Genomic DNA, 27,199 nt, shown 5'->3' on the forward strand with positions numbered 1-27,199 from the left:
CTGATGGAGCAAACCTCAGTATTAGAGTATCTGCTCCCCCCCCTCAGTCCTCCAGGAGTTCAGTTCCTGTGTGCTGCTCCTGCTGCCAGGAGCAGAGCCATTGTTGTGTTGTAACTCTGACACAAACACCCCATACAACCTTATTTCATTTTCTTCTCCCTTTTGGCTCAGCTCTCCGCCCCCAGCTCTCACTCACCCCTTTGGTTGTGCCATTTCTATTTAAAGTCAGCAGTGCTGATTCTGTGAAAGATAAATCCAAGTCAGAGCCAGAGGGACACCCCCTCCTATTCATTATTGCCTAAACCCAAAGACCAGCAGCCTGTCACAAACAGCCCTGATCTGTCCTGAACTGACAGGGATGTTAATTAGTGCTGGCAAAGAACAACTGCAATCCTGTTGAAGAAACGTAGCAGCTTGACTGTATTAACAAAAATAATTTCTAGATTATTTCTCAGATAAAAGCACCACCAGGTGTCATCTGCTGAGCAGGAAAACTGCAAATCTTCGTGGCTCTTGGATGAGCTCTTTCCCATGGCCTGGACCAAGGGCTGATGGAGAAGCTGGCCAAGAGCTGGGGGCTTTTCTCTCGCACATTATTCACGACCCTGCACACCAAAATGGAATTGTACACCTCAGCCAGAGCTACAGAAATGTGCCTGGGTTTCACATTATTTGGGGAAGGGAGGCATTGCTGTTGGACAGAGCTGCACATCCACACATCCCTGCACAAACCCCTTCCTTACCAGGCTTGCAACAGCCTGAGTCTTAATACAAAACCAATCAGCAGCAAAAACATCTGCCAAGACTTCCAGCTAGACCAGAGCATTCACCACAGGCACTCCATGGTACAACTCTCTCTTTAGATGAAATTTTTCCCCAAGTTTCCAGTTCTCATAGGCTCCTACTGAAACAGCACAAAGCAGCTGCCCCTCCCCACACCAAGTCCTGACACAACAGCCCATGTTTCTTTCTCCTCACATGACCAAATTAAAAAAACAAACAAACAACCCAACCACTTAATTCTCTCTTCAGCACCAGCTGGAAAGGTCAAGTTTTGATAAAAACAAATCTCAAAAGTGACCTGATGGGACCTGGCTCTGTGGGACAGTCAGAGGTACAGACAGAGCCAAATTATTGGCTGAAAATTCCAGTAGGAAACAAAACCAAAGCCAACAGGTACCACAAGTGAACATGTGTCATCACTTATCTGAAGAGAGAAGTAGGAACAGCACCACACTGGAATGGGCTGATCCACTTGTTCCATGTAAATTTTGCAGCTGAAAGCAAAACCCCAACCCACCCCATAGTCAGGAAGAATGAGGAGGAGTAAGAGAGCAGCTCTGGGGAGTTTTAGTCTGAATTTCTCTGTGGCTGAAGCAGCAGTCACAGCCAAATTCAAATTCCCACTCTCCACTGGACACATCCGTGGGAAGCAGCAGCGGGAGAGCGACGGCCGCGCCTCAACAGCCCCAAGAGCCCCAGCAAAGAGGCACCAACTTTTCTGTTGGAAAAGAAAAGCAACAAACCCATTTTTCTTTGTCTGGCTGATCAAAAGGGTCCAGTGAAACTGTATTTCTGGAATTAAATGTTTATTTAAATATGCAGATGACTTTGTTTCATTGCTACAAGGTCAATATTCGCTTTCAAATGGAAGCACTTTTATTTGGTTGAATTCTGTCTCCAGAAACGAATGGGCAACACCAGAACCTTTTACATTGGCAATGAAATCACAACACTGAGATGCCACCGAGAGCTCGAGATCAGTGCTCAAACACACATACACACACATATACAAATAAAAAAGTGCTCGACATCATCATGTTAAAATAGAATTTGGCTTCTTTTAGGTCTTCTGACATTTCAGGCAGGAGAACAAAAAACCAGAGAACAATATGCATCAAACTAAATGAACTTCTGAAAAATACTCAGCATTAAACACAACTTTGAGTATCAGTAAATATGTTTCTTCTCTATTTACAGGTGTTAAGAAAGGGCATTAGAGACTTTTGCTGGGGATCATGAAATTTCATAGGATGTACAGTCCACGCTGCTGGGCAAGATTAGTAAATCCAAGCAGAGTTTTTATAAACCAGTCACATATTTAGTTCTTCAGCGTTTGCCAAAGGTAAATTTATCTACAAAAATTATTCATTACCCTGAATAACAGCAGCAGAATAACTGTGTGCAGACTGTGAGATATGACTGTCACTATTTCTTAAATAAGTTTTAAGATCCAGGCTTTTGGGAACTACTTACCAAGTTTATAAAAACTCCATACATGGTCTTTTAATAAAACTTCAGGAATCAATCAGTCAGCTAAAGCTAATGCTCCTTCTACAGCACAATTTAGCAACACAGACATTGCAATTGTTCCAATGTTCCACAGAGGCTGACAATAATATACTGTCCACCCAGATTAAATATAGAAAAGCAAACTTTGATCTAATTTTTACATAGATGGCACAACAATAGGTGAAAATGAATTTTTAGCTGCTGATTCAACAGTGCATTGGACACGAGAATAAAAATACTGCAGCTAAAAATATTTTAAGGATATTTTTGCACACCTGTTAATTGTTCAACCCTTTAGATCCGCTGGCAGGTGGAGGCCACAAAGCCACAGGTGCCAGCTGTGGGGATCCCATTCTGCTCTTGATCTGAACAGCTCAGTGACCACAGCAGCAGCACTGATAAGGCAGTGATTTAATGGATTCTGACCCTTCAGTGCTGCAGCAGAACAGCCCCAGCATTGCTGCTGCCCATGCTCAGCACATCTGGGTTGGGTTTAAATCACAAACCTTCTGCTGGTTGATGCTGGCAACTCCTAAGCACCATCACACAACAGCTACAGGATGAACTGTAGCACCAAGGGACTTAAGAGTTGGCATCTTGAATGGAGAGAAAGGGACAGAGTTATGAACACAACATAACCCAGCTCAAAAATCACTTCATCCCCTGTGGGGACAGCCCAGACCATCCCCAGCACGGAGAGTCTGAGATTCTGGGATGTGTTTTGATGTGCTGACCCTGCAGGACAGCCTGGCAGGCAGCAAAACAACACTCACCTGCCTGCAAACAAACCCTGAGAGGTTTCCTTTTGGGGTCACTGCCCATAGTGGCTTCCACGTAAAATTTCTCAAACTGTGGGGATTGTACAGAATATGGTGGAGTTGGATTAGAGCCAGTAGATTCCCCCAAATGAGGTGTGGATCCATGAATAAATTTGACCCTCAGGAGCTATTTAGTGGCAACTGACTCTTACAGGGCTCAGACATGTCGATGACGGTAAAACCCAAGCAATAGTAACAATTCAGGGGAAACCAAGGTAGAATATATAAGTTTGTAGAAGTTTAGAGAGGAAACTGACCCTTTGTTAGGCAGTTGAGGTCCAGATCACGTGATATTTGGAGATACTGTAGCTCTCTCACAACTGTATGACATGATAAATTGCAGAATCACTTATCCTACTTCTGCTCCAAACCAAACCATGTGAGAACAGGGTGGTCACAATTCCTGTCTGGCTGCTGGGTCCAAGTCCAGTCCACGACAAGATGGGAGAAGGAAACAGCGCGGGTTTTTTTTTTTTTTCTTTCCTCTTTTATTTATCTAAAAAAACTCCGTTATTCCAACATGAACTGATGAGAACGCACAGGAGGTCATGCAAAAAGAGAAGGCAGGTCTGAAATGCTGAAAAACAAACCAACCAAAAGAAAACTGCAAAGAGATTAAACCACGAGCCACAAAATAACGTGACCCTGAGGAAGGTGGGCGCAGGCAAGGCAACAGGGCGAGCATGCAGGCTGAAACGAGAGCCAAACGGGGCCTGTGAGCAGCAACAAGGGCTGCCAACCAAAATGCCACTGTCCGTGTCTGTGTGTGTCTGTGTGTGTGTGAGGAACAGCAGGGACACAGGAGGGGGCAAAGAGAACAAGCAGGAAAACAAGTACATACGTGAGCTTGAAGGGTTTCAGGAAACAGCAGGGTCAGAGGGATTTAATACTTGGAATGAGCATCAGCCTGGATTTGAAAAAAGAGAAATAAAGGCTGACAAGTATTAGTGACCTTTTGGGGAAGGAAGAATGTTGAATAATGCACGTGGATCAGATTTAATATTGACAAATTGAGAGCCCAGTCCAGCTGCTGTAACACTGTTCCCAGGGGAGGTTTTCCACCTCCTTTCCACGCTCTCTGTGAGAGGCCCTGCAGGTTCAGCACTAAAGGCACCGTGTGAAACGCTGATGGACCAGTGCGTACATTCAGATGGACTGAGGGACAAGGGGACAGAAGACAGACCAGCACATGCTTGGGACTCTCTGGCTACCCCTTGCATCCAAGGGCAGCCAGCAGTTCTGTGACACAAGTTGGGAGGGATTGGGTTGGGAGGAGTGTGTGTTATGTTTGACAGAGGGGCTGTGCCAGGCTGGCAGAAGAGTGGGAAAGGCTGATAAGGAAATCTGAGCCACAAGTAGCATGCCGTGGAAAAGAGCAAGCGTCTGAATGGTACTGGGATGGAATTTAGGTCTGAATTTTTCAAGTGGGAACTCCAGACAAGACTGGCAGTCTGGCTTTCCATGGGTGTGTTTTAACTGCCTGCAGGGTAAACAGACCATTTTGTTTCTCCTTCTGTGACAAGCTCGCCCCGAGGTTCTTGCACCAGCACAAACACCTTTAGGAATCTAAAACATAAGAAAGACAAAAAGAAAGAGACTGGATTAGAAAGAGGCTGGGGAAAATGGGGTCCCTTAAGAGCAGCTCTGCCTGCAGGAGGTTAAAGGAAATAGGGCAATGAAGCATCTACTGGGTTACAGGCCTTGAGGAAGGCTCCTGACTCAGACAGCAACCCTTCACCCTCAGCCCTTCCCTCCAGCCTGGGAGGAGCATCACTGGGATTCTGCTCTGCTCTGGGAGCAGGACCCTGCCAGCACCTGCTTCGTGCCACTGAGGAAACAAACAGCTTTTTCATTTTCTGTCTGCAAAGCAGCACCACATCTGTTCAAGTGACAGCTCCAGAGACCATCAATGACACTGAACAACAACAGGAAATTAAATCAAAGAGTTTGCAGAGGAATCCAGAGCTTTCCTTTCCACCACAGGCTGCAGAGGCCTTTCTTTCTCAAGGGAAGCCAGGAATATGCAGGTCAGTGAACCAGCCTAAGCCTTCAAATGCCTCCTCTGTCCATCCTGTTCCCACAGATTGGTGGTTGAGGACAAGTTTTTCCTTTGGCCAAGTGAAGCTACAATCCAGGAGCGTGATTTGGCCCAAACTGCTGTATCCAAGGGAATACAGGATGAGTCCAAACTTCCCTTGCATTTGAGAGACCAGGGGAACCTTCTCACCTCCTTTGCATTCACTTCCATCAAATCCTTCCATATGACAGCACAAAGAAGTTTTCAAAGAGCCACAATAAAATATTTTTCTTGAGAAGAACTGCATTTGTGCTTAGTGTGGGAAGCAGCTCTGGGCCATTTGCTGCCCCTTAGGAAAGTTAAATGTCACTATTTTTGCCACTAATTATTGCCATCTACCAGTAACTGCCATTAAAAAAAACCCAAAAACCAAAACCTCACAGGAATGAGAAAATATAATGTTTATTAGAAGAAGACACCGTGGTACATCAAGCTATAAAGAGATTCCTGACAGATGATGATTCTTTAAAAAAAAAAAAAAAAAGAATAGAAACAAGACAACCACACTGGCCAGACTGAACAAACCTTAACACACAACAGCAGTTCCTATGCAAGTCCAGGTGCAGGCAGCTGAGTAACCAAAAACACTTATCAACATCAGAGGGACCGAGTAGTTACCAAAACAGCTGGGTTAAGCAGAAGAACAGCCTATAAAACCATTTATATTTATACACATGTAAAAGCTTAAAAACAATTCAAATTCAAGTAACTTTAGTCTTTAAGTTATGTTATATACAATTTTTTTATACTGGGAGAACTAAGGGCACGTATTTAACAAAAGGATTTTAAAAAGCCACAGTCCAGTTTATAATTACCAATTCCTAAATAATTTGGCAAGCATTAAATAATCAGATATATCCTAGATAAAAAGTGCATCAGCATGGTTAACTTTTACCTATTTATTTATATAAGTCAAGGCTCTGCATGATGGTTACAGCAAACAGCAGAGCTGCAGCACTGGGAATCCCAGAGCTGTCCATAAGGAATTACTGATATCATCAGAGGTGAGGGGGAACAGACCCACAGTGGCAAAGGAGCCAAAATGCTCATCAGCCCACAGCTCCAAAATAGTTTTTATCAAAAAATTTGACTTCCCAAACCAGCCCCTATTCCTGCATGTCACCCAAACAAACATCCAGGCTTTCTGCTGGAAGGGAACACGGCGTTTCTGTTGGGTGCAATGCAGGGTTTGGACAGAGCTGGTCACTCCATGCAGGACTTTTTGTGTGTCACACGATTTCACAACGTCCCTCAGTGAAAGAGTTTTGTTCCCAAGCAGATGATGAGGTACCATAGTCAGTAACACAGGGTGGTCAGTCTTGAGCTGAAAGGCCCAACTAGTTCCTGTGTTTGAGAGTTCTCAGCACCAGACACCTGACAGGTACAGAAAAGCCCCACAAGATGCTACACCCAGGTGTGCACAGAACAGTTTCCTGCACCAATCCCAACGGGAGCAGAGCCTGCAGCTCTCATTCCCATTCAGAAGGACAACAATGCTGTTTGCACTAAATGGACACAGTTGGGGCAGCACCTTCCTCAGCAGTGACATTGCAGAGCCGACCTGGTACCTAACAAAGTCTTTCAGTGATGGAGATATGACATGTGCATTCATCTCTTCTAAAGAAAACCTTCTCAAATAGAGCTCTTAAAACAACCGTAGCAGCAAACCAGGAGAATAAAGGGTGGACAGGCCTATGCAAACCTACTCAGAGATTTTCTGAAGTGGTTTGTGCACATCTGGAAAAAAAAAAAAAAGGCAAAACAAGATAGACATTACTGTTCTTTTTGTGACAGGGTTTGCCAACACCCTCTGAGCAGAGGCACCCCTGTAAATGTCACCAGGAGCCCTCACACAGGGACTCACAGGGCACAGACCCAGCTTGGCTCCTCTAAGACTGAGATCAGGAGGGCACCTGCAGCACATGACTTACCTGTCCTGCTCAGCTCAGTCCTGCAGCAGAGCCCTGAGAGCACAGGCTCCAGCTGAGTGAAAAAGCAGCTTTTCACAGAGCACTGAGCAGTGGCACTGAGCTGCCCCTGGCTCATGCCACGCACACAGCCCGGCCAGGCAGGTAAGGCTGAGCCAGGACTAACTCTGCTGGCTGGGACAGTCCCAGGGGCTGCTGTGAGCTCTGCCTTCTGCCACCAGCCTTTCATGGTGCCAGCTGCTCAACCTTCTTTCCAAAGAGAGGAAAGGATTACTAAAGTTTGCAAATGCTTTAGTATTTACAGCGTGATCTTCAGGAATGTTATTGCTTCCATTTCAAGGACTGAAGCAAGTCACTTCTACCAATATGCTGAAAATCAATTTGCAACTTGTAACTAAGTTCACCTTTTAAACAAAGCAGCATTTTCTCCAAATCTTTATGCTGCATTCTATGAAAAGTTCTCTTTTAGCTTTTCTCTTAAACCAGAGACTTGAGAAATACAAGAAGTAAACATTATAGTTCCTATACATTAGATATTCACAGATATATTTGATTTTGTTCCTGAAATCCAGCAAAATTAATGGAAAAACTTAAAATGATCTGAAAAACCTCCACTGTGGCTACAGAAATGGCTGCAGCTGTATCAGCCTTCACCCCCAGCACAGCATGCATTTTTACTCTGATGGAAGGTGTCCCTGCCCATGGCAGAGGGCTGGAATGAGATGGTCCCTTCCAACCCAAACCAGTCTGTGATTCCATGATTTCCAACCCTTCAGCCTTGTTCTGGATATAAAGGAGAATGGCTGATCCATGTTCCTCTTTCAAAGGTTAATAAAAACCTTTGGGGGGGTTGAACTTTTTGCACTCTTTTGCATCTCAACTGACCATGTATTTGCCAACAGGAACATAAAACTAATGTATTGTGGCAAAACAAAACAAGGCCCAGATTTTCACCAGCAGCAGACAAGGCACTGCACTGATTAACACCAAATCCAACACTGAACTGCTGAAGTTTCAGTGCTGGCTTACAGACACAGTCCTACTCCTCTCTTCCTGCTGCCCATAAACACCAAGGAAAATGGTTCAGTTTGCTTTTGACTTGGATGAGGCCGCTTATTTAACACCAAGAACTCTCAGGTCTAGGAAACACAACAACAATCTGAAGGATTAAGTGACTAAATAAACACAAAATAATTAGCAATGGAGTTCTAATACGTCCTGATTTGAAACAGGGCTAAAATATTTTGATTTCTCATGCTGCATCCCATTACCAGGTGTTCAGCACTGGCATTTACTCCAGCCAGGTCTGCCCTGCAGCACTGCTTCCTTACACAACACAATCTATCTGGGAGGAATTAAAAGCAACAAACAGCAGCTTATGGAGTCCAAACTCTGAATGTCTCCATTGATCTTGTATGAGCAAAAGATTAAACCATTAGTTCTGGTCATCTGAAACAGCAAATACATCTGAAATGTAGCAAGGTGGGAAAGAACAGAGGAGCTTTCTTAATGTTTTACCCATTTATCAAGGACCACAGAGTGCTGTATAGAGGGGTTTTGGTAAGATCTCTCCTTCCCCTTCCACGCACACTAAACTAAATTACCACTGGTTTTCAATCCAAACGGTCCCCAGAACACAACAGGCTCTGAAAAGCTCCCACACAGACACAAACCAGCAGTCTAAATATTCCCTATGTAAAGTTCCACCGAGTGACTTTGGGAAAAACAGTGACTTGTGGATGTGTCTGAGATGCCACCTGGGTACCTGAGGAGAGCCTGTATGATCCCAAAGGGCTTTGTGCTTCCTGCACTAAGCTGGGTGTACAGTGGCAGTTGAGCAAACACTGTCCAGGGAAGGCTGCATTTCCCCTCTGCTTTCACAGTCCCCCACACTACCCTTCTCTGAGCAAGAAAAGCACATTTTGCAGTACAACAAGCCATAATTAGTCCACGTATGAAATAATGCACTTGATGGCATTGTACAGACTCTTAAAAGGCTCTATCTGCGACACAGAGCAGCTTCAGGGTTGGATTATCTCTGTGAAAGCAAGTAAAACAATAATAATAACATTAAATATAGGTCATAGCACCTTTGGCATTTTTGTCCAAATAGACTTCAACATAGGACGTGGGGACATAGCCCTCCTCATCTTCATTCCTTCGGATTCGCGTCCACCCGTCACCTTTGTCTTCTTCTATTACATAGAGCATCTCTCCTTCTGCTACAGAGATTGTTCCTTCATTCTGACCTGAAACACACAGCAACAGGGACTTGAGGCTGTGCTGCACAGCAGGAACCACAGATCTGGTGCAGGGAGCTCAGGGCACACTCAGACCATGGGTGGACACAGCTTTTGGTGCATCACTGGCAGCAAGAAGAGGGGCTTGTGATTCTGGAGTCAGCAGTGAGTACATAAAGAACCAGATAAATGTGACCCTGGACAGCAGAGTTTTGGGTCTTTCTCTTGCAGAGTTCCTGTGCAACAGGAGACAAATCCCTGTCTTGGTGCCTTTCTACAGAATCACACCAGAGCACCACTTGCCCTTTGGCTATTTAAGGTTAAATGAAGGTTTCCCACTTGCCCTTGGCATATGAACTTTAAAAAAACCCAGTCAGTGAATTGAGGGTGAAGTTTGAGTGATACCTTCAAATGTATAGAGCGCTTTACACGTTCCTATGGTGGGTAGTGGTTCTTCATCATCAAACTCATCATCAAAGTCTGTTGCAGGTACTTTCATCTCAGTCTCCTGGCTTTGCTCTTCTGTGTAACTGCCATCGGGGCTGCTCAAGAGAGGAAAAACACAGCAACTATAGCGACCAACCTCAGCAGCAGAGAGAAAGAACCACTTGGTCACCAGGCTTGAGGCAAGGGGAGCAACTCCAGCTGGAGCAGCACAGTGATTCCAGAGCTTGCTCGGAACTGGCTGTGACTCCAGATGGGTGAGAACCCTCATTTTTACCATTAAGAGCTGTAAAAATGCACTGGCTCACTCACCTTCACAGCAGTGAGCGGGGGGGCTGCCACAGTTCAGAAACATATTCTGAAACACAGCTCTTGGAGTTGGGGTATGGCAAGACCAGGCTGCAGAGCCCTGGTGTGTGCCTGCAGTGGCTCTGGTGGCAGTCCCAGGCCCGTACAGATACTGTACCTCTCACGGTCCTGGGCACAGCTGTTCACTCCTGATGGGTTCTGGGCCTCGTAGACCCCACTCTGGCGCCGGGGCTGCTCGGTCCGGGCCGGCAGCCGCCCCTCCACGTCTGCCAGCCAGCCCTGCCAGACAGACACAGAGACAGACAGAGTTCACTCCTGACAGCCAGCCTACAGAACAGACTGGTTTGTAAACATGTTCACATTTTCCTTTGAGTAGCAATGGCCAGTTGTTCAAATTCTGGACTGTCTTGCTGAAAAACACTTACTGAAAATGTAACTATTTTTTGGCACTGGGTGCTGAAAACACCTTGACAGAGAAGCAGTTAACAGACAGCAGAAGATGATGCCACACTAGTCACAGTCAAGTAAAAAGATGTGTGGCTGCTTAGAGTAGTCTCAGTAACACCAGAAACTCAGCAACTGCTGAATGCACGAGAACAAAAGCTGGGGAGAGCAAAAGAGCCACTGATTTCAAATGGGTAGGAAAGCAATGGATAGTAAAACCACATCTGAAATTAATGGGCTGTATCTGTTTATGTTCAAAGCATAATGTAGAAAGTGAAGTCTTTTCTCAGCTGTCTAATCCATCTCATGTAATTATAATGGGCTTTATATATTCCAAACACTCCCCTTCTGTTCTGGAGATTTTATATCACTAAGCAGCTTCCTGTTCATGGCAGACTATTCCTTAAGACATATTTCATCTGATGGCTTCTGTCTTGCTGTTAGTCTCTAAATGGTGCTTTGCATTTATGTCACACTGATTTTCCACAGACATCTGTAACATGATGCTTCAATTTATTTAATTAATTAAATAAGCATCTGAAGCCCTCTGGGCAGTCCAGAGAGCACTACATTTTCTCTTCACCTCCACTTAGCACAATTTGTTTCCTGTGGCAAATTTAACGGTGGGCTGGCAGCCACAGGAGAAGGTGCACATTTATGTCACACAAATCAGCTCAAAGACCCCAATTAATGCAAGTGCTCATGCAGCCCTTGCCCACACACACCAAAGTGCATCAATACATCTGGAAAAAACAGGAAGGCCCTGCTCAGACCTGAGCATTTGCTGAGCTGCTTTTTACTGAAGTGTCTCTTCTCATACCTCGAATTTCTGAACTTCTAATCGCAGCTTTTCAATGTTCTGCCCAAGCTCTGCCAATCTGTGGTCCACGCTCGCTGCATCTCCCATCTGGGGGTTCTTGATGTACACATCTTTCATCTTTGTTAAGGCATCTCTGAGGGGTAAAACAAAAACAAAACACATTTAGTGCAGTTGGGGGTAAATGCCTTTAATAAGTTGTCTCTTCTTCACTCTGAGGTTCAACCTAAGCTGTTACAGAAGGAACTGAGAACACCTAGATGGGGCTTTTGCCCTGTATAGAACCAACCATTAAAAAAGAACAGTAAAATTATTTGCTAGAAGAGAATTTACACTGCCAGAGGTGAAAAACAGCGAGTTACCTACAATGTGAGAAGATATTTGATATTGATTTTTAGCCTGACATGTTTTTTTATGTAGTACAACAGTATCAACTTGCTGCCCTGGAGAAAACAATAATAATAAATCTCACAACCATTGCAATCTACGACAGCTTCAACTTCCTAGACTAATATCTTCCCAGTTTTTAGGGCATAGACAAACAGTTGAATCATTACTGTCCATCATGGTCTGACCTCCAGTTGAGAAACTGGGACAAAGATGTATCAATAACAGAAATGGAGTGCAAACCAGAAATTCTCACCCTGCCTGTTGCAGCTTGTCTTTAGCAACCCAAATAATCTGTAAGATATTTGTTTCATACTGCTTAAAACGAAGCTGGCTCCAGATGGTTTGTGTTTGTCACAGCACAGGGACAGACAGACTTGAGGCTACAAACTGTGACCCTGTGTCCAGCTGAGTCCCAGGGCAGCTTCACTCGGCTGCTGGTGGACATTTCAGAGCTGAAAGATGGAATTATGGGCTGGTTTTAGGCACAACTATTCAGATTTTCTCTAGGCATTAGCTGGTGGGAGAGAGGTTAATGTGAGTCCCACGACTCAAGTTAACACTCTTTATATTTTAGAGTTTCCCACCAAACTCTTGACAATTGCAATCCTGTGCCTTTGCCTTGTGTGTATGGAAGCTGGGAAAAAGTGTGGGTGGCAAGGAAGTGGGACTGCTCCGTGCCTGAAGCCTTAAGGGACAATGTTGCAAACATATGAGTCACAATTATTACTGTTTGTTTAACTCTTAGTTAACTGCTGGTGCTATTTTCTCCATCATAAACTATCTTCATTTAAACTTCACTCTGCTGTGATTCCATAACTGATTTTAATGTTGTATTACCTCAGAATCAATACAGAACAGAAAGAAAAACCGAAGTTACCACAGAGGAAAAAACCAAAGGAATGACAAATCATATAACCATGTGCAATTTTTCTTCCTTATTCATGATATAAAATATAAAGGAGAAATTTTGGGTTAGTAGGCAAAATAAACAGGTTCTTGAAAGCAAGCTGACACAGAATGTAGGCACATGTGTACAAATGCAAAGCAGTATTTAGGGATAGACCAGTCTTGAAATCCTTCAGGGCAGAAAAGTTCTGTGTCTCACAAACAAAACACGCTGAATCTTTAATGCAACTGCAGAATGTGAACAAACACAAAGCACAAATACAGGCTGCCAGAATCAATTAAAAGTGTGTATCTAAAATAGCCTTATTCTCAACCAGAATGATAAATGCAGCCTTGCAGAAAAAGCATTCACAAAAGCACAGGAGTCATTATCTTCCTGCTTCCAGGAAATCTAAGCTACGGATCAGAGAGACTTTGGATGATGCCATCATCTCATAACAGCCTCTGCTGTTGGGATTTACCCATATCCACCACACACAGGGGCTCTGCTCAGTGCAATTTCACTTTTCATTGGAGAGGTTTGACTCACCTTTGATCCATCTCTTTCTGAATGTCCCTGTTTAGTTCATCGACCTTTTGCTGAAGCTTCTTTCTTCTTTGCTCAGGTGGGAGATTGCTGAAGTCTTCTGGGCCTGCTCCCTGCACAGAATGGAATGGAGGGTGGTGGGGGGACAAGGAAAAAAATTAATAATCAGAGTCTGAAAAAATCCTTTGGGACTGCATTTTGAAAAGGGCTCACAAAAACCTGTGCAAAATCACAGTGGTCTGAAGCATTGTTATCATTTGTGCTGTGTTATCAGTCCCTGAATGGTGAGGAATCTGGATGTCCTTGAAATGATCCCAGAACCACATCCTGCTTCCCTAACAGTGGCTTAATGGAAGATCAGCTGGAGAATTCCAGAATTCAACAGCAAAGCTGAGAAATTATTTTTATCTATTATCACCAGATTTTATCTAACAGAGTTCCCTTCTCATGGAAAGCTGATCCTTCCTGCCTTTCTTCACTCTGGTACAAACAGCATTCCCATAAAAGCAGCTCCTGGCTTCTATTCCAGTGTCACAGTTGCACTTCTCCTGTGCACTGCTGACTGAGTGCTGGTCCAACACAGTTAATTTATGTCAGGGCTCTGCTGAACACACCAAGCTAACAGAAGCATTCCCCACTGGATTCTGCGATTTAAAAAACATGCTGCTTACTTTCCAGGGTCCACATTCCATGCCAAAGTCTCTCAGTTTTTCCTCTCTCACTTGTACTCACATAAAAACCAGAAGGTATATCACAGCCATGGAATCAGTTAGAAATCATAACCAAAGGAAAAAAATGTGAAGACCACAGTGGTTACCTTTGTGTGATTCTGCTTGAAAACCCCTTTTCTGCCTTCTGCTATGTCTCCTCTTCATTGCCTCAATTTGATATAGCAGATAGATGACACGTAAAATACATCCACACTCTTTTCCTCACAGTAACACCCATTTTTGTCTTGCCAGAAGGCAATGGGGGCAGATTGGGTGGGCTATACTGAACACACATCACTACTGAGTAGTTGCACCATAAGGGAGTGAGGTTCTTGTGCATAAGCTTGAATTTGGGCAGGTTTTGCTTGTTTTGGTTTCTGCTCATTCCCTGTCCCATTTCTAAGGGCAAATATGGGAGAAGGAAGGGTAAAAACACAAAGCTGAGTAACCAAATTCAGTGGTCCATCAGCTTACTGAGAGCTTGTGAGCAGGGCTGGGCCATCAGTCAACTCTCTCTCTGAGGAAAGTGGTTTAGAAGAGACACTGCCACAAAAGCTGCTCATTAGACCCTTGGCTCTGTACTGAATGTGCTGGGACACTGTGACTTCCTCCTGCAGCTGCAGAACAAGCTGTTCAAAACCAAAGTGTGGGTGTGTCAGGAGGCTGGAGGACAACCACACACAGGTCACCTCCTCCTCTGGACTGGCCATTCCAAAGTCACAGAGCAAGCCTGATGAAACTGCTGCTGTATTGATTGTCAGTCAAAGATGGCATGTGCTTCTAGTGAAGCCTTGATCATCTGTGCAAAATTCACTTAAAATTCCATTTGTGAGACAATGAGAAAGCAAATTTAAGACAAATAACTGAGAAAGTTATGCTGATTCTGAAACTTTACCTACACGGAGTCCTAACAGTGCTTACATTACTTGTGCCTGGTAGAGGAGAGATCTATTTTAATTTATTCATTAATGTTTAGATTTGCTTGACAGCAACTCCCACATCACAACAGACATGAGAGTGATCCAATCTATTTTATGGACAATCTACACTAGAGCCACACACATCTTTTTAAGGCAAAGCATCTGGAGGCAGCTTTGTAAACAAACAAGCAGTTACAGGAAAGTCTAGAGAACATATTCTGACAAATCCTCCTCACTTCTGAGCAGAAGAGACAAGCTTGAAAATATCCCCAGCTGAGGATATGAATGAAACAGATAGAGTGAAATTCAGAAAAGCATCTTTTTGGTATTTTGTTTTTGATTCTTCCGCTTCATTCAAGAGTTCTAAGCTGGACTAAATCCAGCAGCTTTGTTCACAATGCTTCAGACCAAAGCACGAGTGTTGCATAGAGCTGCACACCCAAGGCTGGGAGGTGACCTCGTTCCGACTTTAGTCTGTGCTCAGGAATTTCCTATCAGAAGCTGAAGCCCCTGTTCCAAAAAGGAGAGTCAAGTAGCAGTTTTTGCACATGCTGGGCACATTTCATGCTCTCAAGCACAAATACACCTGGGCTACCTCCCTGGTCGTGGACATTGCCAACGTTTTTAGAAATGCTGCAGCAGTGAGGTGCAGGGGAAAGCTGTGCTACTTCTGATGTGCTGCTCACAAGGTCTCCTTGCAGAAGGATATTGAGATTTAGGATTCAAATTGTCCCAAGATGAAGGACTGTAGAAACAGAGGCTGTGTTAGGACCAGTTTCTGGGCTGAAGCTACACGTGAGGAGAGCATGAGCTTTTTCAGCCCCAGTTTTGGCTCTTGCATAGCGAGGATCCAGAAGGAGATTACAAAAAGCTGCTTTTCGCCACCTGAGGTGAAAATGGGTTTCAGCCCTCCCTGCACATCTTTCCAATGTCTGCAATTCCTAGGGAAAGACCACATCATTTTGGGAGGATTTGTTCCTGCATACAAAGGCTTAACTCAGCTACACAGCACCCTAGCACTATGGCCAAGAAAATGAGTGGAAATCCAGTATAAATGCATTGGACTCCCAGGAGAGTGGCTTGGCAACAGCCAAAAGAAGGTTTGCAAGTATTCCAGGCACTTCCATCATTCCTCAGACCTACCACCAGGTCTTCAGTGAGAAGCAACCTTGCTAAAGGAGCCCAAGAAAGTCACTGTGCTGCCAGAGCAGCAGCAGGACGTGAAAACTGCCAGAGCTACTCCAGGCAGCTCTGGTGGCCCTCCTGTTTCCCCTGGATGAGCTGCCATGAGCAGAAGGGGCCCACAACGATGTGTCCAAGAACAAGATATGTGTACAATCACAGAATGGTTTGTGTTGGAAGGAATCTTAAAGCTCATCTTGTTCCACCCCCTGCCATGGGCAGGGACACCTTCCACCTAGGTTGCTCCAAGCCCCATCCAACCTGGCCCTGGACACTTCCAGGGATGGGCCTTGTGCCGGGGCTCAGCACCCTCACAGGGAAGGGAAAGAGCACCCAAAGGCACAAACTGTGAAGAATAAGAGAACTTGGAAGCCAACACAGTTTAGGTGCCCCTGTGAATCCTCTGAGGTCTCCAAAATGCCATCACTCACTGCGGCTCTCGCGTGTTTGCACAAGGTGGGGCAGCAAACCAGGCACATTCTCCTGGTGAGGGGCTCTCCAGGGCCAAAGGAATGCAGACAAGCTGTCAGGGACATAGCAAGGCGTGGAGTGTCTCAAGCAAAACAGTACTTTGTGCATGGAGTTCAGCACGAAATTTGCTTTCCCAGGTCTGTTCACCCATTCCCTTTCCAGCTCAGTAACATCTTTATCTTACCATAGTTCAAGTAACCTTCCCAGCTGCATCCAAGGTGGAACTTAGGATTCACATATATGCATATGGCTCAATTTGCAAATTCAAATCAGATTGAGTTAACCTCGTTGGTTAAGGTTTACAGAACTTTAATTAATGTCATTATTGGTTATTCTGAAGGACTACATAGGGCTGTAAAATGTAGGTGATAATGATGCAGCTTTCCAGTAATACTGGACATGGAAAGCAAACTTTGCAGCTATTTTACACAGAAAGACATGCATGGCTCTCTGGAAAAAAGTCCAGCAAGCACAGAGACCTTTATTTTAATTTTTTTCTCTTCTTTAATGTTTCAGTGTACAGTAGCAGAATTACTCGATACTGTTTTTCTACATTTTCATAGCCCTAGATTATAAGAGTGAAAACTAAACTATATATTAGAGTTAATTTTTTAGCAGCTTATTAGAAGACTGAATTCTGATCACCTCTATTAGACTCCAGACCTGTGTATTCAGATTTATCTGATAACGGTCAAAAAAAAGCAAACACAAAGAAGAAACAAATTTAAGTTAATTTCAGTGTCATGTCACATGTGGCACAGTGCACATTAAAACACACAGAGGAAATTGTGATTAAAACACAGGACAGGCATGCTGTAAATGTGCTTACCAGCTTGAGAGAAAGCTTCATGTAAAATTGGAGAGATACAGGGTGGGGGGAGAGAGAGAAAAAACAACAGTGCATCAGTAGAAGAGGAACTTTTTCAGGCTGATGTTACAATAAAATGACACAATCCCCTTGCTGTTGGAAGGCAAAATGGGTCACACTAACAGATCTGTGCAAAAGTTCACAAGATGGGCTCAGGCAGCTGCCATGACCTGGCCAGAACTGGGCATGGGAAGTGCTGTAGCTGGGCACAGGTGAGATCACGCCTGGACTGACTGACAGCGGCTACAACAACAACAGTGGGAGTTCTCATCACAGCAACAGCACTGAGGTGCAAAAAACTCACAACTTGCAAATGTATGAGGGTCACTTCAGATCAAAAATGTGCTGAAATGCATCAGCTACTTCATGGAAGGGCTTTGTGGGGGATAATCCCTGAGCCAAGCCTCAGTGGAGAGGTGAGGAGCGGCTCCAGCAGCACCCAGCATCCTGGGACCTCCAGGGAATGCCTGGTTCACTGGCTACAGTCAAAGGACAACACCCTGGACTGTCCCTGCAGATTGCAGAGTGCTGCCCAGGCAGGCACAGAAAGCCATTTCACATTCTTGAACAATTCAGAAACAAATACTCAGACTCAAACGTACTTTGGCCATAGTCAGACAAGGTCAGGCCCAAGGAGGAGGAAAAAAAGATCCATTCTCTTGACACCAAATTGATTCTATGACAGCATGGTAAGACATTATTCAACCTCCTTAAGTGATATACATGACCTAATTCTTCAGAAGTTACCACATTTCCTGGGACAGAGCCCAAACATTATCTTTTCATTAACTCTAGGAAAGCAAGACTAAAAGCAGTGTGTGCCCATGGAACCTCATCTCTGCCCTGCCTCACCTGCACACACAGCTCCAGGCAGGTGCCCCAGAAACTCCCAGGTGAACAACTGTGCCTGGGCACCCAACCACCAAAATTGCCAAAGCCTCTTCCAGCATTGTAAAATGACAAAACAGCTGCAGTTCAGAAGGATTTCCAAGAGATAGGGAGACTAACAGTGCTCAGTTCTGTGCCAAGCACAAGGGAGCTGCTGCTTGAGATCTAAACCCAGATAGAAAGGGAGAATCCAAACTCCACCCAGCCTCCTCCTCCAGCAATGGGCACTGAGCTGCCCTGCCAGCTCTTGGGGACAGTTGTGAAATGCTCAAACTACCCAAGAAACTTGAGGTGCATAAAAGCACACACTCTGTGTTAACAACAGCTGAAATGTAAAAGCTGGAAAATGCCTCTCTCCAGGCAAGGATTTGTGCTGCCAGACTTGGGAACCCCTTTCCATTCAAGTTCTCTGTCACTACCAACAGCTCCTGGGAATGGTGTTCTCAAACAGATGCTCCATTTTTAACAAAAGCAGAGTTCATTAGGATTGGATTTAAAAGAAAGGCTCCACACTTCTTGTGGGCAGCTGATTTAAGAAATACATTTTTTTTTTCCCCAAATAACAATTCCCATTAGTTACCAGGATTTGTACAGCAACACATGCCAGCCATTCAAGGAAAATAAATGGTCTTGAAATAGTGAAATGCTGCATGTGAACTGATCATTCAGTGACAAGGCAGCAGTGACACTTCCCTCTGCAGTCCAGTCCATTAGGGAACAAACACATGATAATAATCACAGTGCCATGAAGAAATTCACTCTCTGAGCTAAAGAGGCCATTAAAAAAATAAAGCAAACAAAACCAATCCACTGGAGAGAGTAATCATAGAAGGAGAAAGAATGGTCTGAAGAAATTCAGTGTAGGCAGCTTGTGTTTGCATCATTGCTTTAGCACTCCTGTGAACTTTAGCATAGACATGATCAGCACAAACTGAGATTCTTGTACATAGATACAGACAAGACTCATGGTGCAGAATAAATATTTACCTATGAAGCACTCTAAAAAGGCACAAATGTATGCTACATGCGCTAGTGGCTAAACACTACTCACTCTAAAGGCACTAAATACTGCGGAGAATCATCTGCATCAAGGCTATTCTTTTGCTGCAAATTCAGCAATTTGAAAGGGATTACAGACACTGTATGCCCAATTCTTATGCTGTTAAGTATGACAAAAATAGAGATCTTATTATTAGCATTTCCAAATAGTACATCAGGGATTGTTATAACCAGTATAAATAAAGCAGTTCATAGGCTGGAAACAATGAAATGCTGAAATAAGTAATATTCACAGTTTTCCATTTCTGAAATTTATTGGTAATTTTACGTTACAGTGATTCAGTTTCTATAAACAAATATAAGCAGATTGAAAATAAATCTGCTTTAAACACTACATAACTACTTTTGCCCATTCTTTCACAGCTAGAAACTTGCTCACAGCTCCTGGGAGAACAAAGGCATTTTCCCCCTGAATGATAAATAAGTTACATCTCCTTGAAATGAGCAAATGCGTTTCAAGCTGTCAATTTAAACCAAGCCTAGCTTAGTCTTGCAGGGAAAAAATGAAGAGTCTAAGAGCCACAAGCTTCAATAACACATGAGAGAGCATGAAAGCCAGCAGGTCCATGTGTTATTGGACAGTCACGGCCACTAACCTCACTTACAGAAAACAGGGTTGAAATAAATCACTGGACTTCCATACAACCAAGAGATAATTTTCTTTCTTTTTTTATTTTTAGTGGCCCTGTAACAATCTCCCCATGCTCTGCTTTATCCAAATACCAGATTTAGAGGTCATGTATCTTGACTCCATGAACTATCATTACAGACAGTTCAGAGAAGCTTCCAGAGGCTCTAGGGAGTGCTCCACAACCAAGGCACAGAATTCCTGTCCATCAGGGGTTGCTCGTGATGCTCAAGACTGCATTCATTAAATAATTTAGAATAAATGCGCAGAACCTGTTTGCAACACTTTGAATTTCACAGGTCCAGCTACTTTAATTGTGCCAATTTCAGCATTTCCAGGACTAGCAGACATTATCTTTCCTGCACATCACACCATAAGCTGCCACTTGCCTCCCACCAAATTTTCCTTGGCTCTTTGCCAAAGCACATTCCCACAGCACACTCGGGACGGCGTTGTAAGTGGGGTTAGCGACTGTGTAGCAACGGTATGGGCTGATCACACCATACTCAGACTTACAACATATTCCCTAGCCTCAACGGCACACGTGGGTGTCCCTAAAGTCCTCTTCATGAGTTCTTTGTGAATATACAAAGACTGTGTCTGCTGGTGAGTCAGCAAGAGAAAACACACATTGGTTACACCGGGGATGAGCGCAGCACCTCTGTGTTCACTGCTTCTATAGCAAAAGACAGCTTGGTGTTTACCCTCAAAGTGCAGACTGGGAGCCTCCTGGGAACCAGGTGAATATTAAGAGTTCAGCATGCTCAGAGAGATGAGAAGATCCGGTATTTTTAAATGGTTGTTTAAATACCAAGGTCAGAAACCATCTCTCTCAGTGCTAGAACAAACCATGGCTTTAATGACCCCACCCGCCGAAAAGTCCCGGTCTCGGCACAGAGAGAGACACTTACGTTAGAACAACAAGTGTTCCCAGGGCAGGGGACAGAGCAGGTTGGAGAGGGGGTGGTTTGCTTGCTGTCTCTGCATGCTCACAGAACAACAAAGTACTGATCAGTGGGGCAGATTCAGAGCTCAGTGTCGAGGGACAGGAGTGCACAGAGCATCAGAGGAGACAGGCAGGGAGGGACGACAGCAACGGGTGCAATGGAAATAAAATCACATTGTAATGAAGTCAACAACTTCCACTAAAAAGGAAACCACAAAATTTCCTCCGTGTGCTTTAAGGAACTTTGATACTGGCAGTAATGTCTGCCCCACTCCCACACCATCCTCCCTGCTCAGTCGCTTCTCGGGCTCTGGGGCAAGGGAGGAAAACCAAGTCCACACAGCGCACACGGAGTCATTCAAAGGTGTAAGTTCTACCCCTGGATGTTGTTAGTTTGGAGGATTGCCCTTTAAAAAAAGGTGCTGATGTTACTGCTGCTACAGCAATGAAACAAAAGAACATAAAATTAGTATCAACCAGCAGAATACCGAGTTTCCTTTGTCCTCAAAATGGAATTAGAAAAAGCAGAGCAAGCATAAATGAAATTATAAGTTATGTAACTGGTTCCTCATTCTTTGTGCTCTTCTGGCTTTAACTTCCCTAAAGAGATGAAGTGTTACACTAATTTTATAGTATCTTTTTAAGCAGCTACTAGAAAAAAACACAAAAAAATGTATGGGAGCTTTTTCCCCTTCTCCTAGTTCTGATCCTAAATAAGTGCTCTAACAGTTTTATGGTATTCTATACAATGGACATTTCTGCTGCTGGGGTTAGAAGAAAAAAGCTTTGAGGACAATACAAAAATGTGATTAGAAAACCATAGACACTGACAAGAGTCAGCACCTAAATATTTAATTTTTTTTAAACAGACTAGGATTTCATATTGGCAGTGACCACTGATACTGGTATCGGTGCCTCCACATTAACCTTGCATCTGTTGTGAATTGTTCAGGCATCTGCTTCCTTCCATGAAAACAAGATTCATTGGAATTTTGGTTTGGAAGCAAAATCAAAACCAGACTGGGCACAGGATATATCATAGCTAATTATATAATTTGTTTTAACAGTCACGAGTGATTTTGCCAAATGCAACACAAGATGCTAAACCAACATTTTTAAAGGAAATTGCTAAAACACACTGCCTCTCCAGACACGTTCTGATTTCACAGATTTCATGGAGGAGTTGTATGGGAATCCATTCATGTGCTATGTTTCAAGGATCAATTGCAATGTGCAATTCCTGCTGCTGGAATTTATCCCACTATGGTCTTAGGACTTGCTCATGTCAATAGCTACTTTTCCTTATTCCTTAAGACAGTGCAAAAAAGGAGTGTGATCCCATTTTTTCTGAAGCAAACTTCTTTCCCTGGCTTTGTAGGATTTGAGAGCTCAGATTATCAAGAAATCCAGGAAGCACCTGCTCAGCAATTTGGCTGAATAGTCTAAAATAAGACTTAAAGAGCCTTGTGGGCACCTTCACTGAAGGTGTCTGAAGTGGAATTCTGCCAAGGAACAAACCCAGCAGTGCAGAGACAATTCAGAGCAAATGAAATGATCCAGAGTCCAAACTCCTGTTACACTGTGCTGCCCTGCTGGTCCCTGCACAACCTTCCAGAAAGTTGTACAGATCCAATGTTCTTCTGTGCAGAGGAGAGTTTTACCCTACATCCTCCTCATTCCTCTGGTAACATCACAATGCACTACTCCTGACATTAATGCTCATGCTCCTGAGCAAAATTAAGATCTTTTTGGATTTTAAAGGGGAATGGAAAAGAACTGAGTAAAGGAAATCTTACTAAACTTAATAAGGTTAAAGCTGAATTAACAGTATTGTCCAGCTGTACCTAATATAACAGGGGTCCTATCAACTGAAACAAATACCAACCACTCCTTTTCCACCTGAAAAATTAAAAGGATTTGTGGGTAGTTCTTGATTTCCTTTTTGCCTGGTTAGAATGATTTTATTTTTGAAGGTCATATGACCTTTGGTGATCTCTTAGTCTGATCATTTGTAAAATACAAATCACCAAGGACCTATAAAATGTGAATTTGACAAGTCTTCAAATGAGACAGAGCAAGCTGTCAGAGGTTTGCAGCCTCTCCTCCTCCTCCATAGCTCTGGGTGATCCAGGGGGCCTGAATTCATCCTCTGGGATAAGGGATGATGATCTGAACACTGGACTCCAAATACACAGGATGAGTCAGGCAGGAAAAGTATTTACATACAAACATCCTGGTAGCTGACAGGGGAAGGAAATGAAATAGAAAAAGAACACAGTGAAAGGTTTAAATGAAGATTTAGCAATAGCCCTTCCTTGCACATTCTAAATGAATGTGCCAGCAGAAATTTGAGGGATTCCAGAGAAGATTATAAGGACATTGTTCTCATTACTTTGCCTTTCACACAAAGCACTTAAAACAATATGGCATGCAGAATTCTTAAGGTGTGCTTGGATTTCTTAGATAGCTAATACATAAAATAATGACCTTCCTTCAGGAAACATTAAAAGCAATTAGTTATAATTGCTTATATGGCCAAGTAATCACTCAACAGGAATTTGTACATTTGAAATACAAACTGGTGAAGTGCCCATGGAACTACAAACCAGTATTTTTAAGGAAATATTCAACACTATTTTCAACATTCTGTACTCTGAATGGCACTATGGAGCATTAGATTGCAACACACCTCCTGACCTCCAGCAGTGCCTTCACCCCAAAGTGATCCAGCACTGCCCAGGACAAGGAAGACTCCAGTTGCCACCCCTGGAGTGGTGCTACCACCCAGCACATCCTCAGCTCTGCTGCTGCACAAGCAGAATTGAAAGTCTGTCTCCTCCCAGAAAAACCACTGAGAAAAGCTGCTCTGAGCCAAACTGCAACTAAGGAAAGGAGGGACACGTACAGTACCTGCCTTTGGACAGCTTAGAAACTTCCCACTTCCCCAATGAAACAGGGATGGGAAGAAATGGGATTTTTTGGGTTCTGAGTGTCCCATTAAATGGCAATTTCCTAGCAAAGAACTGAAACTGTTTAAAACATCTTTATTTTTAACTGTCCTGTCTGTAACCAGAGGAGACAGTGCATTGTTTACAGCACTGTTCTCAGTTCTTTGTAACCAACCACTGAAGTTCCCCAAGGAAATCATCTCTGCTTTTATACATCTCCAGTCCTCTGTCCTAAATGAGTGCCTGGAGCAGAATTTGGGCTTTTTAAAGTAGTCACTTCCTCACTGTTACTGTCTGCTCTAAAAAATATTTAAAATACTGAACACTTTTGTCTCCATCCTGTAATTTTTACAGGAGAAAATAATTCTAAGGACCTTCACCTAGGAGGCAAAGCCATGCTGTGCCAACACATTTTCAGTACAACCATGCCATGTGTGAGTTTCTGGGAAGATAAAGTTCTATTTTTGTTTGAAAAATGGAAAATTTTATCTCAGGGATCTGACATTTTATTTACTGCTTATGAAGACCACCAATCAGAGGATTTAATTCAACACAAACCCTTCAGCTTTGGTGTATGAATATAACCACAGCTGCTATCAGCAACAGGAATAGCAGCTGATGTGGAAAAACTCAGGCCATATTTCCTTCTTTATCAGCAGCAAAGGAGACAAGGACTTGGAACAGTGTGGATGTGTCACAAAGTGTTGGTCCAGTGTGACCTAAACCCAGGTGAATCCCCACATCAGCCATGGAGGCTTTCAGCATCTTTCCACCATACAGTGCTTAAACCAGCATTAACACACTGCACTGCAGCTGCTGGCAGGGGAATCCCAAATCCTGCTCCCTCAGAATGTCTCCTCTGTCATTTGGAGCTTGCATAGTGCAGTGACAAAGCTCTTGCACACAGAATATAATTTTAAACTGTGCATCATGGTGCTGGGAATTGTGTCCCAGTCTCCCCTGACCTGGCAGCCCTGGTTTAAAGCACACATGGACCATGGAAATGACTTTGTTATCACCCAGAACCAGTTCACCTTTCTCACCTCACCAGCTTCTTATCCAAGACTCAGAGTTACTACAAAAACTAACACTGCAGCACCTGAACCACGAGCTGAGGCCCAGTGACCACAAGGAAAGGTCCCACTGCTCCAGCGAGAATGTCACATCATTCCAGGGAAATGCCTGAACTTCCACCAGTTGAAATCACAACAATTATTTTCTAGAATCCCTCCTAATTTACTCTTCTTCTGACACAGACATTGAGCTGAACCCACCCTGCAGAGAGAAAAACTAATGACTTTGACTTCTACATGAGCATTACTCAATGTTCAGCTCCTCCTTCTGTATTTTGTCCAATCCCTCCTCCCCCAAGACACCCAGATGGGTAATTTCCATCAGCAACTGTACTTTTTGTGGTTTCGTTGTGGGGGTTTTGACTATGAATGGCTTTATAGGTTGGGAACCCCTGGATTTGTCTGCATGTTATGATAAAACACAATGGAACCGTTCACAAAACAAAAGTTTTTACATAACAGAACGTGCAATAAAAGCGCAAGAAAGAAAAGAAAGAGAGAGAGAGAGAGAGAGCGAGGTATCCAGAGGAGAACTTACCCCGCGCTTTAGGCTCCTGAAGCAGTGGATTTTGGGTTTGGAGGTCATGAACTCGTTGAAGCGATGGGAGAGGGGTTCCTTTTGCTGCTTGGGAGACTGGGGGCCGTTGGGAACAGCAGAGGGTGAGGCAGAGGCAGGGGGAGGAGGAGGGGGCTGATGGGGGGATGTTAAAAGGGACATAAGCTACGTATAAGAGATGGAGAAGTGACAGAATAAAAACCAAAATAAAAAGATAAAACACAAAACGAAAATAAGCATCAAAACCAATATTTGAAATCCAGAGAAAAAACCAATTAAATAATTAAATATTAAAGGCCATGGTTCAAAAGAGGGGAGAAAGCAGTAGTTAAGAGTCGTGTTAAATGAAGAGTTGTGATAAATGAAAGTTTTAGTAAGTGATGCAACAGAAGAGTAACACAAAAGTATTTTGAAGGAAGCTCATGCAGACTCTTCCATGCAGCACTATCCCCATAAATTGCCCTGCTCTGCTCTGTGGACAGCTCGGAATAATGCATATGGATAGAGCTTTCAAATACCTGAATTTAAATGGATCAGATAAGGAAGGTACCTTAGTGCCCAGTAGCGTTTCTATTATCTGGAAAACAACAAACCACATTCCTTCCTGCTTCCAAATCATACCTCAGCAATGTGCATCACACTTCACTTGTACAAATTGTTCTATGAATTTGCTCAGGAGTTAGTCCTGATTGTGTTTTTACTCTGGCTACACTGATGTAAGCACCAGACAGCGAGTCCTCTGTCACACCAGCACTACAGGAATGACCCCTTGTGAATGGGGGATTTTTTAAACTTAAATTTAAGTGGTTTGATAAAGGGTCAGAGCAAGAGTGACATCAAAAAGCAAAGCTATTCTGGGCTTTCATCAGTGTTACTGAAACCTGATTGAGTCCAGTCCCTCTGACACGTCCTGGTAACCCCAGATAAATGCTGCCATGCATTATGGTGTAGAGTATGACAGTGGAATGAAAAAGGTTTAATGGATACATAAGTTAATATGGCCCTTTAAAAGTCAACTGCTCAGTTAGTTTTGCTCCATTAGTTGTGTTTCAGAGTGAATCCCAGCAATTCCCTGTTCCCAGCCCCCCACCTGCTGACCCCAGTGCACAGACTGGAAAGACAACGCAAATGGAAAGCCAAGGAGAGTTTGAGGAGTGTCAAAACAGTAATGCCACATTGAAGCTTCCCACAGGTAACAATGTTAGTTGGCACACATGGCACTAGGTAAGTGGTTTACAGCTCCTTCTCTGAGTTAGGAACAGAAATGGACCATGGCAGAGACGTGACAACTTAAGTTAAATTAATTTAAAAACGGCAACATAATTAATGAAATTATACAAGAAAAAAATTAAAGATATAAAGAAACTTAAGTAACCAAAGACTACAACAAAACACCATATTAAGACATCAGTTATTAACATTCTAAATCTAAAATTCTCTTTAAAAAAACTGAACTTGCCAAGATCACTAGACAAGACATAGGTTATTGACGAAACACATACTAGCACCAAACTCAAGTTTGCAAATCAGTACCTTATTTTTCTTGATGAATGGCCATAACTTGCCCTTGGATTTGCTACCAAACTTGGGCTCTGACTTCCCATCCCCTCTGGAGTTGGAAAGGCTGGATTCAGACACCGTCCTCTTCATGGGCTGCGTGAAATCCTCAAAGTCGATGTCTCCCGGAGGCTCGAACCCTGACTTAAAGGCTTCTATTACCATCTGGGAATCCTGGAATGGGACAGATGCAACACAAGTG

General features: G+C 43.6%; 1 protein-coding gene across 17 annotated transcripts in view; it reads right to left on the minus strand.

Annotated features, from left to right (window-relative positions):
* Positions 1-1,552: 1,552 nt before the first annotated feature.
* The window catches only part of FNBP1 (formin binding protein 1), a 94,563-nt gene continuing 68,916 nt past the window's right edge, over positions 1,553-27,199 (minus strand). For 2 of the 17 annotated variants that reach the window (XM_069031996.1, XM_069032001.1), the window contains 9 exons: positions 26,974-27,171; positions 25,423-25,605; positions 17,304-17,318; positions 13,195-13,304; positions 11,373-11,505; positions 10,266-10,387; positions 9,761-9,900; positions 9,206-9,364; positions 5,570-6,924 (listed from right to left, as the gene is read on the minus strand). In XM_069031996.1, coding sequence (XP_068888097.1) covers positions 6,890-6,924; positions 9,206-9,364; positions 9,761-9,900; positions 10,266-10,387; positions 11,373-11,505; positions 13,195-13,304; positions 17,304-17,318; positions 25,423-25,605; positions 26,974-27,171 — 1,095 coding nt within the window. In that variant the 3' untranslated portion in view covers positions 5,570-6,889. Of the gene's footprint in view, positions 4,677-5,569; positions 6,925-7,966; positions 9,365-9,760; positions 9,901-10,265; positions 10,388-11,372; positions 11,506-13,194; positions 13,305-17,303; positions 17,319-25,422; positions 25,606-26,973; positions 27,172-27,199 lie in introns of those variants that run through there. The other 15 variants (XM_069031998.1, XM_069032002.1, XM_069032009.1 and 12 more) reach the window with 13 other exon arrangements.

The sequence above is a fragment of the Aphelocoma coerulescens genome, chromosome 17 (assembly GCF_041296385.1).
Source record: "Aphelocoma coerulescens isolate FSJ_1873_10779 chromosome 17, UR_Acoe_1.0, whole genome shotgun sequence".
In the NCBI taxonomy this organism is placed as follows: domain Eukaryota; kingdom Metazoa; phylum Chordata; class Aves; order Passeriformes; family Corvidae; genus Aphelocoma; species Aphelocoma coerulescens.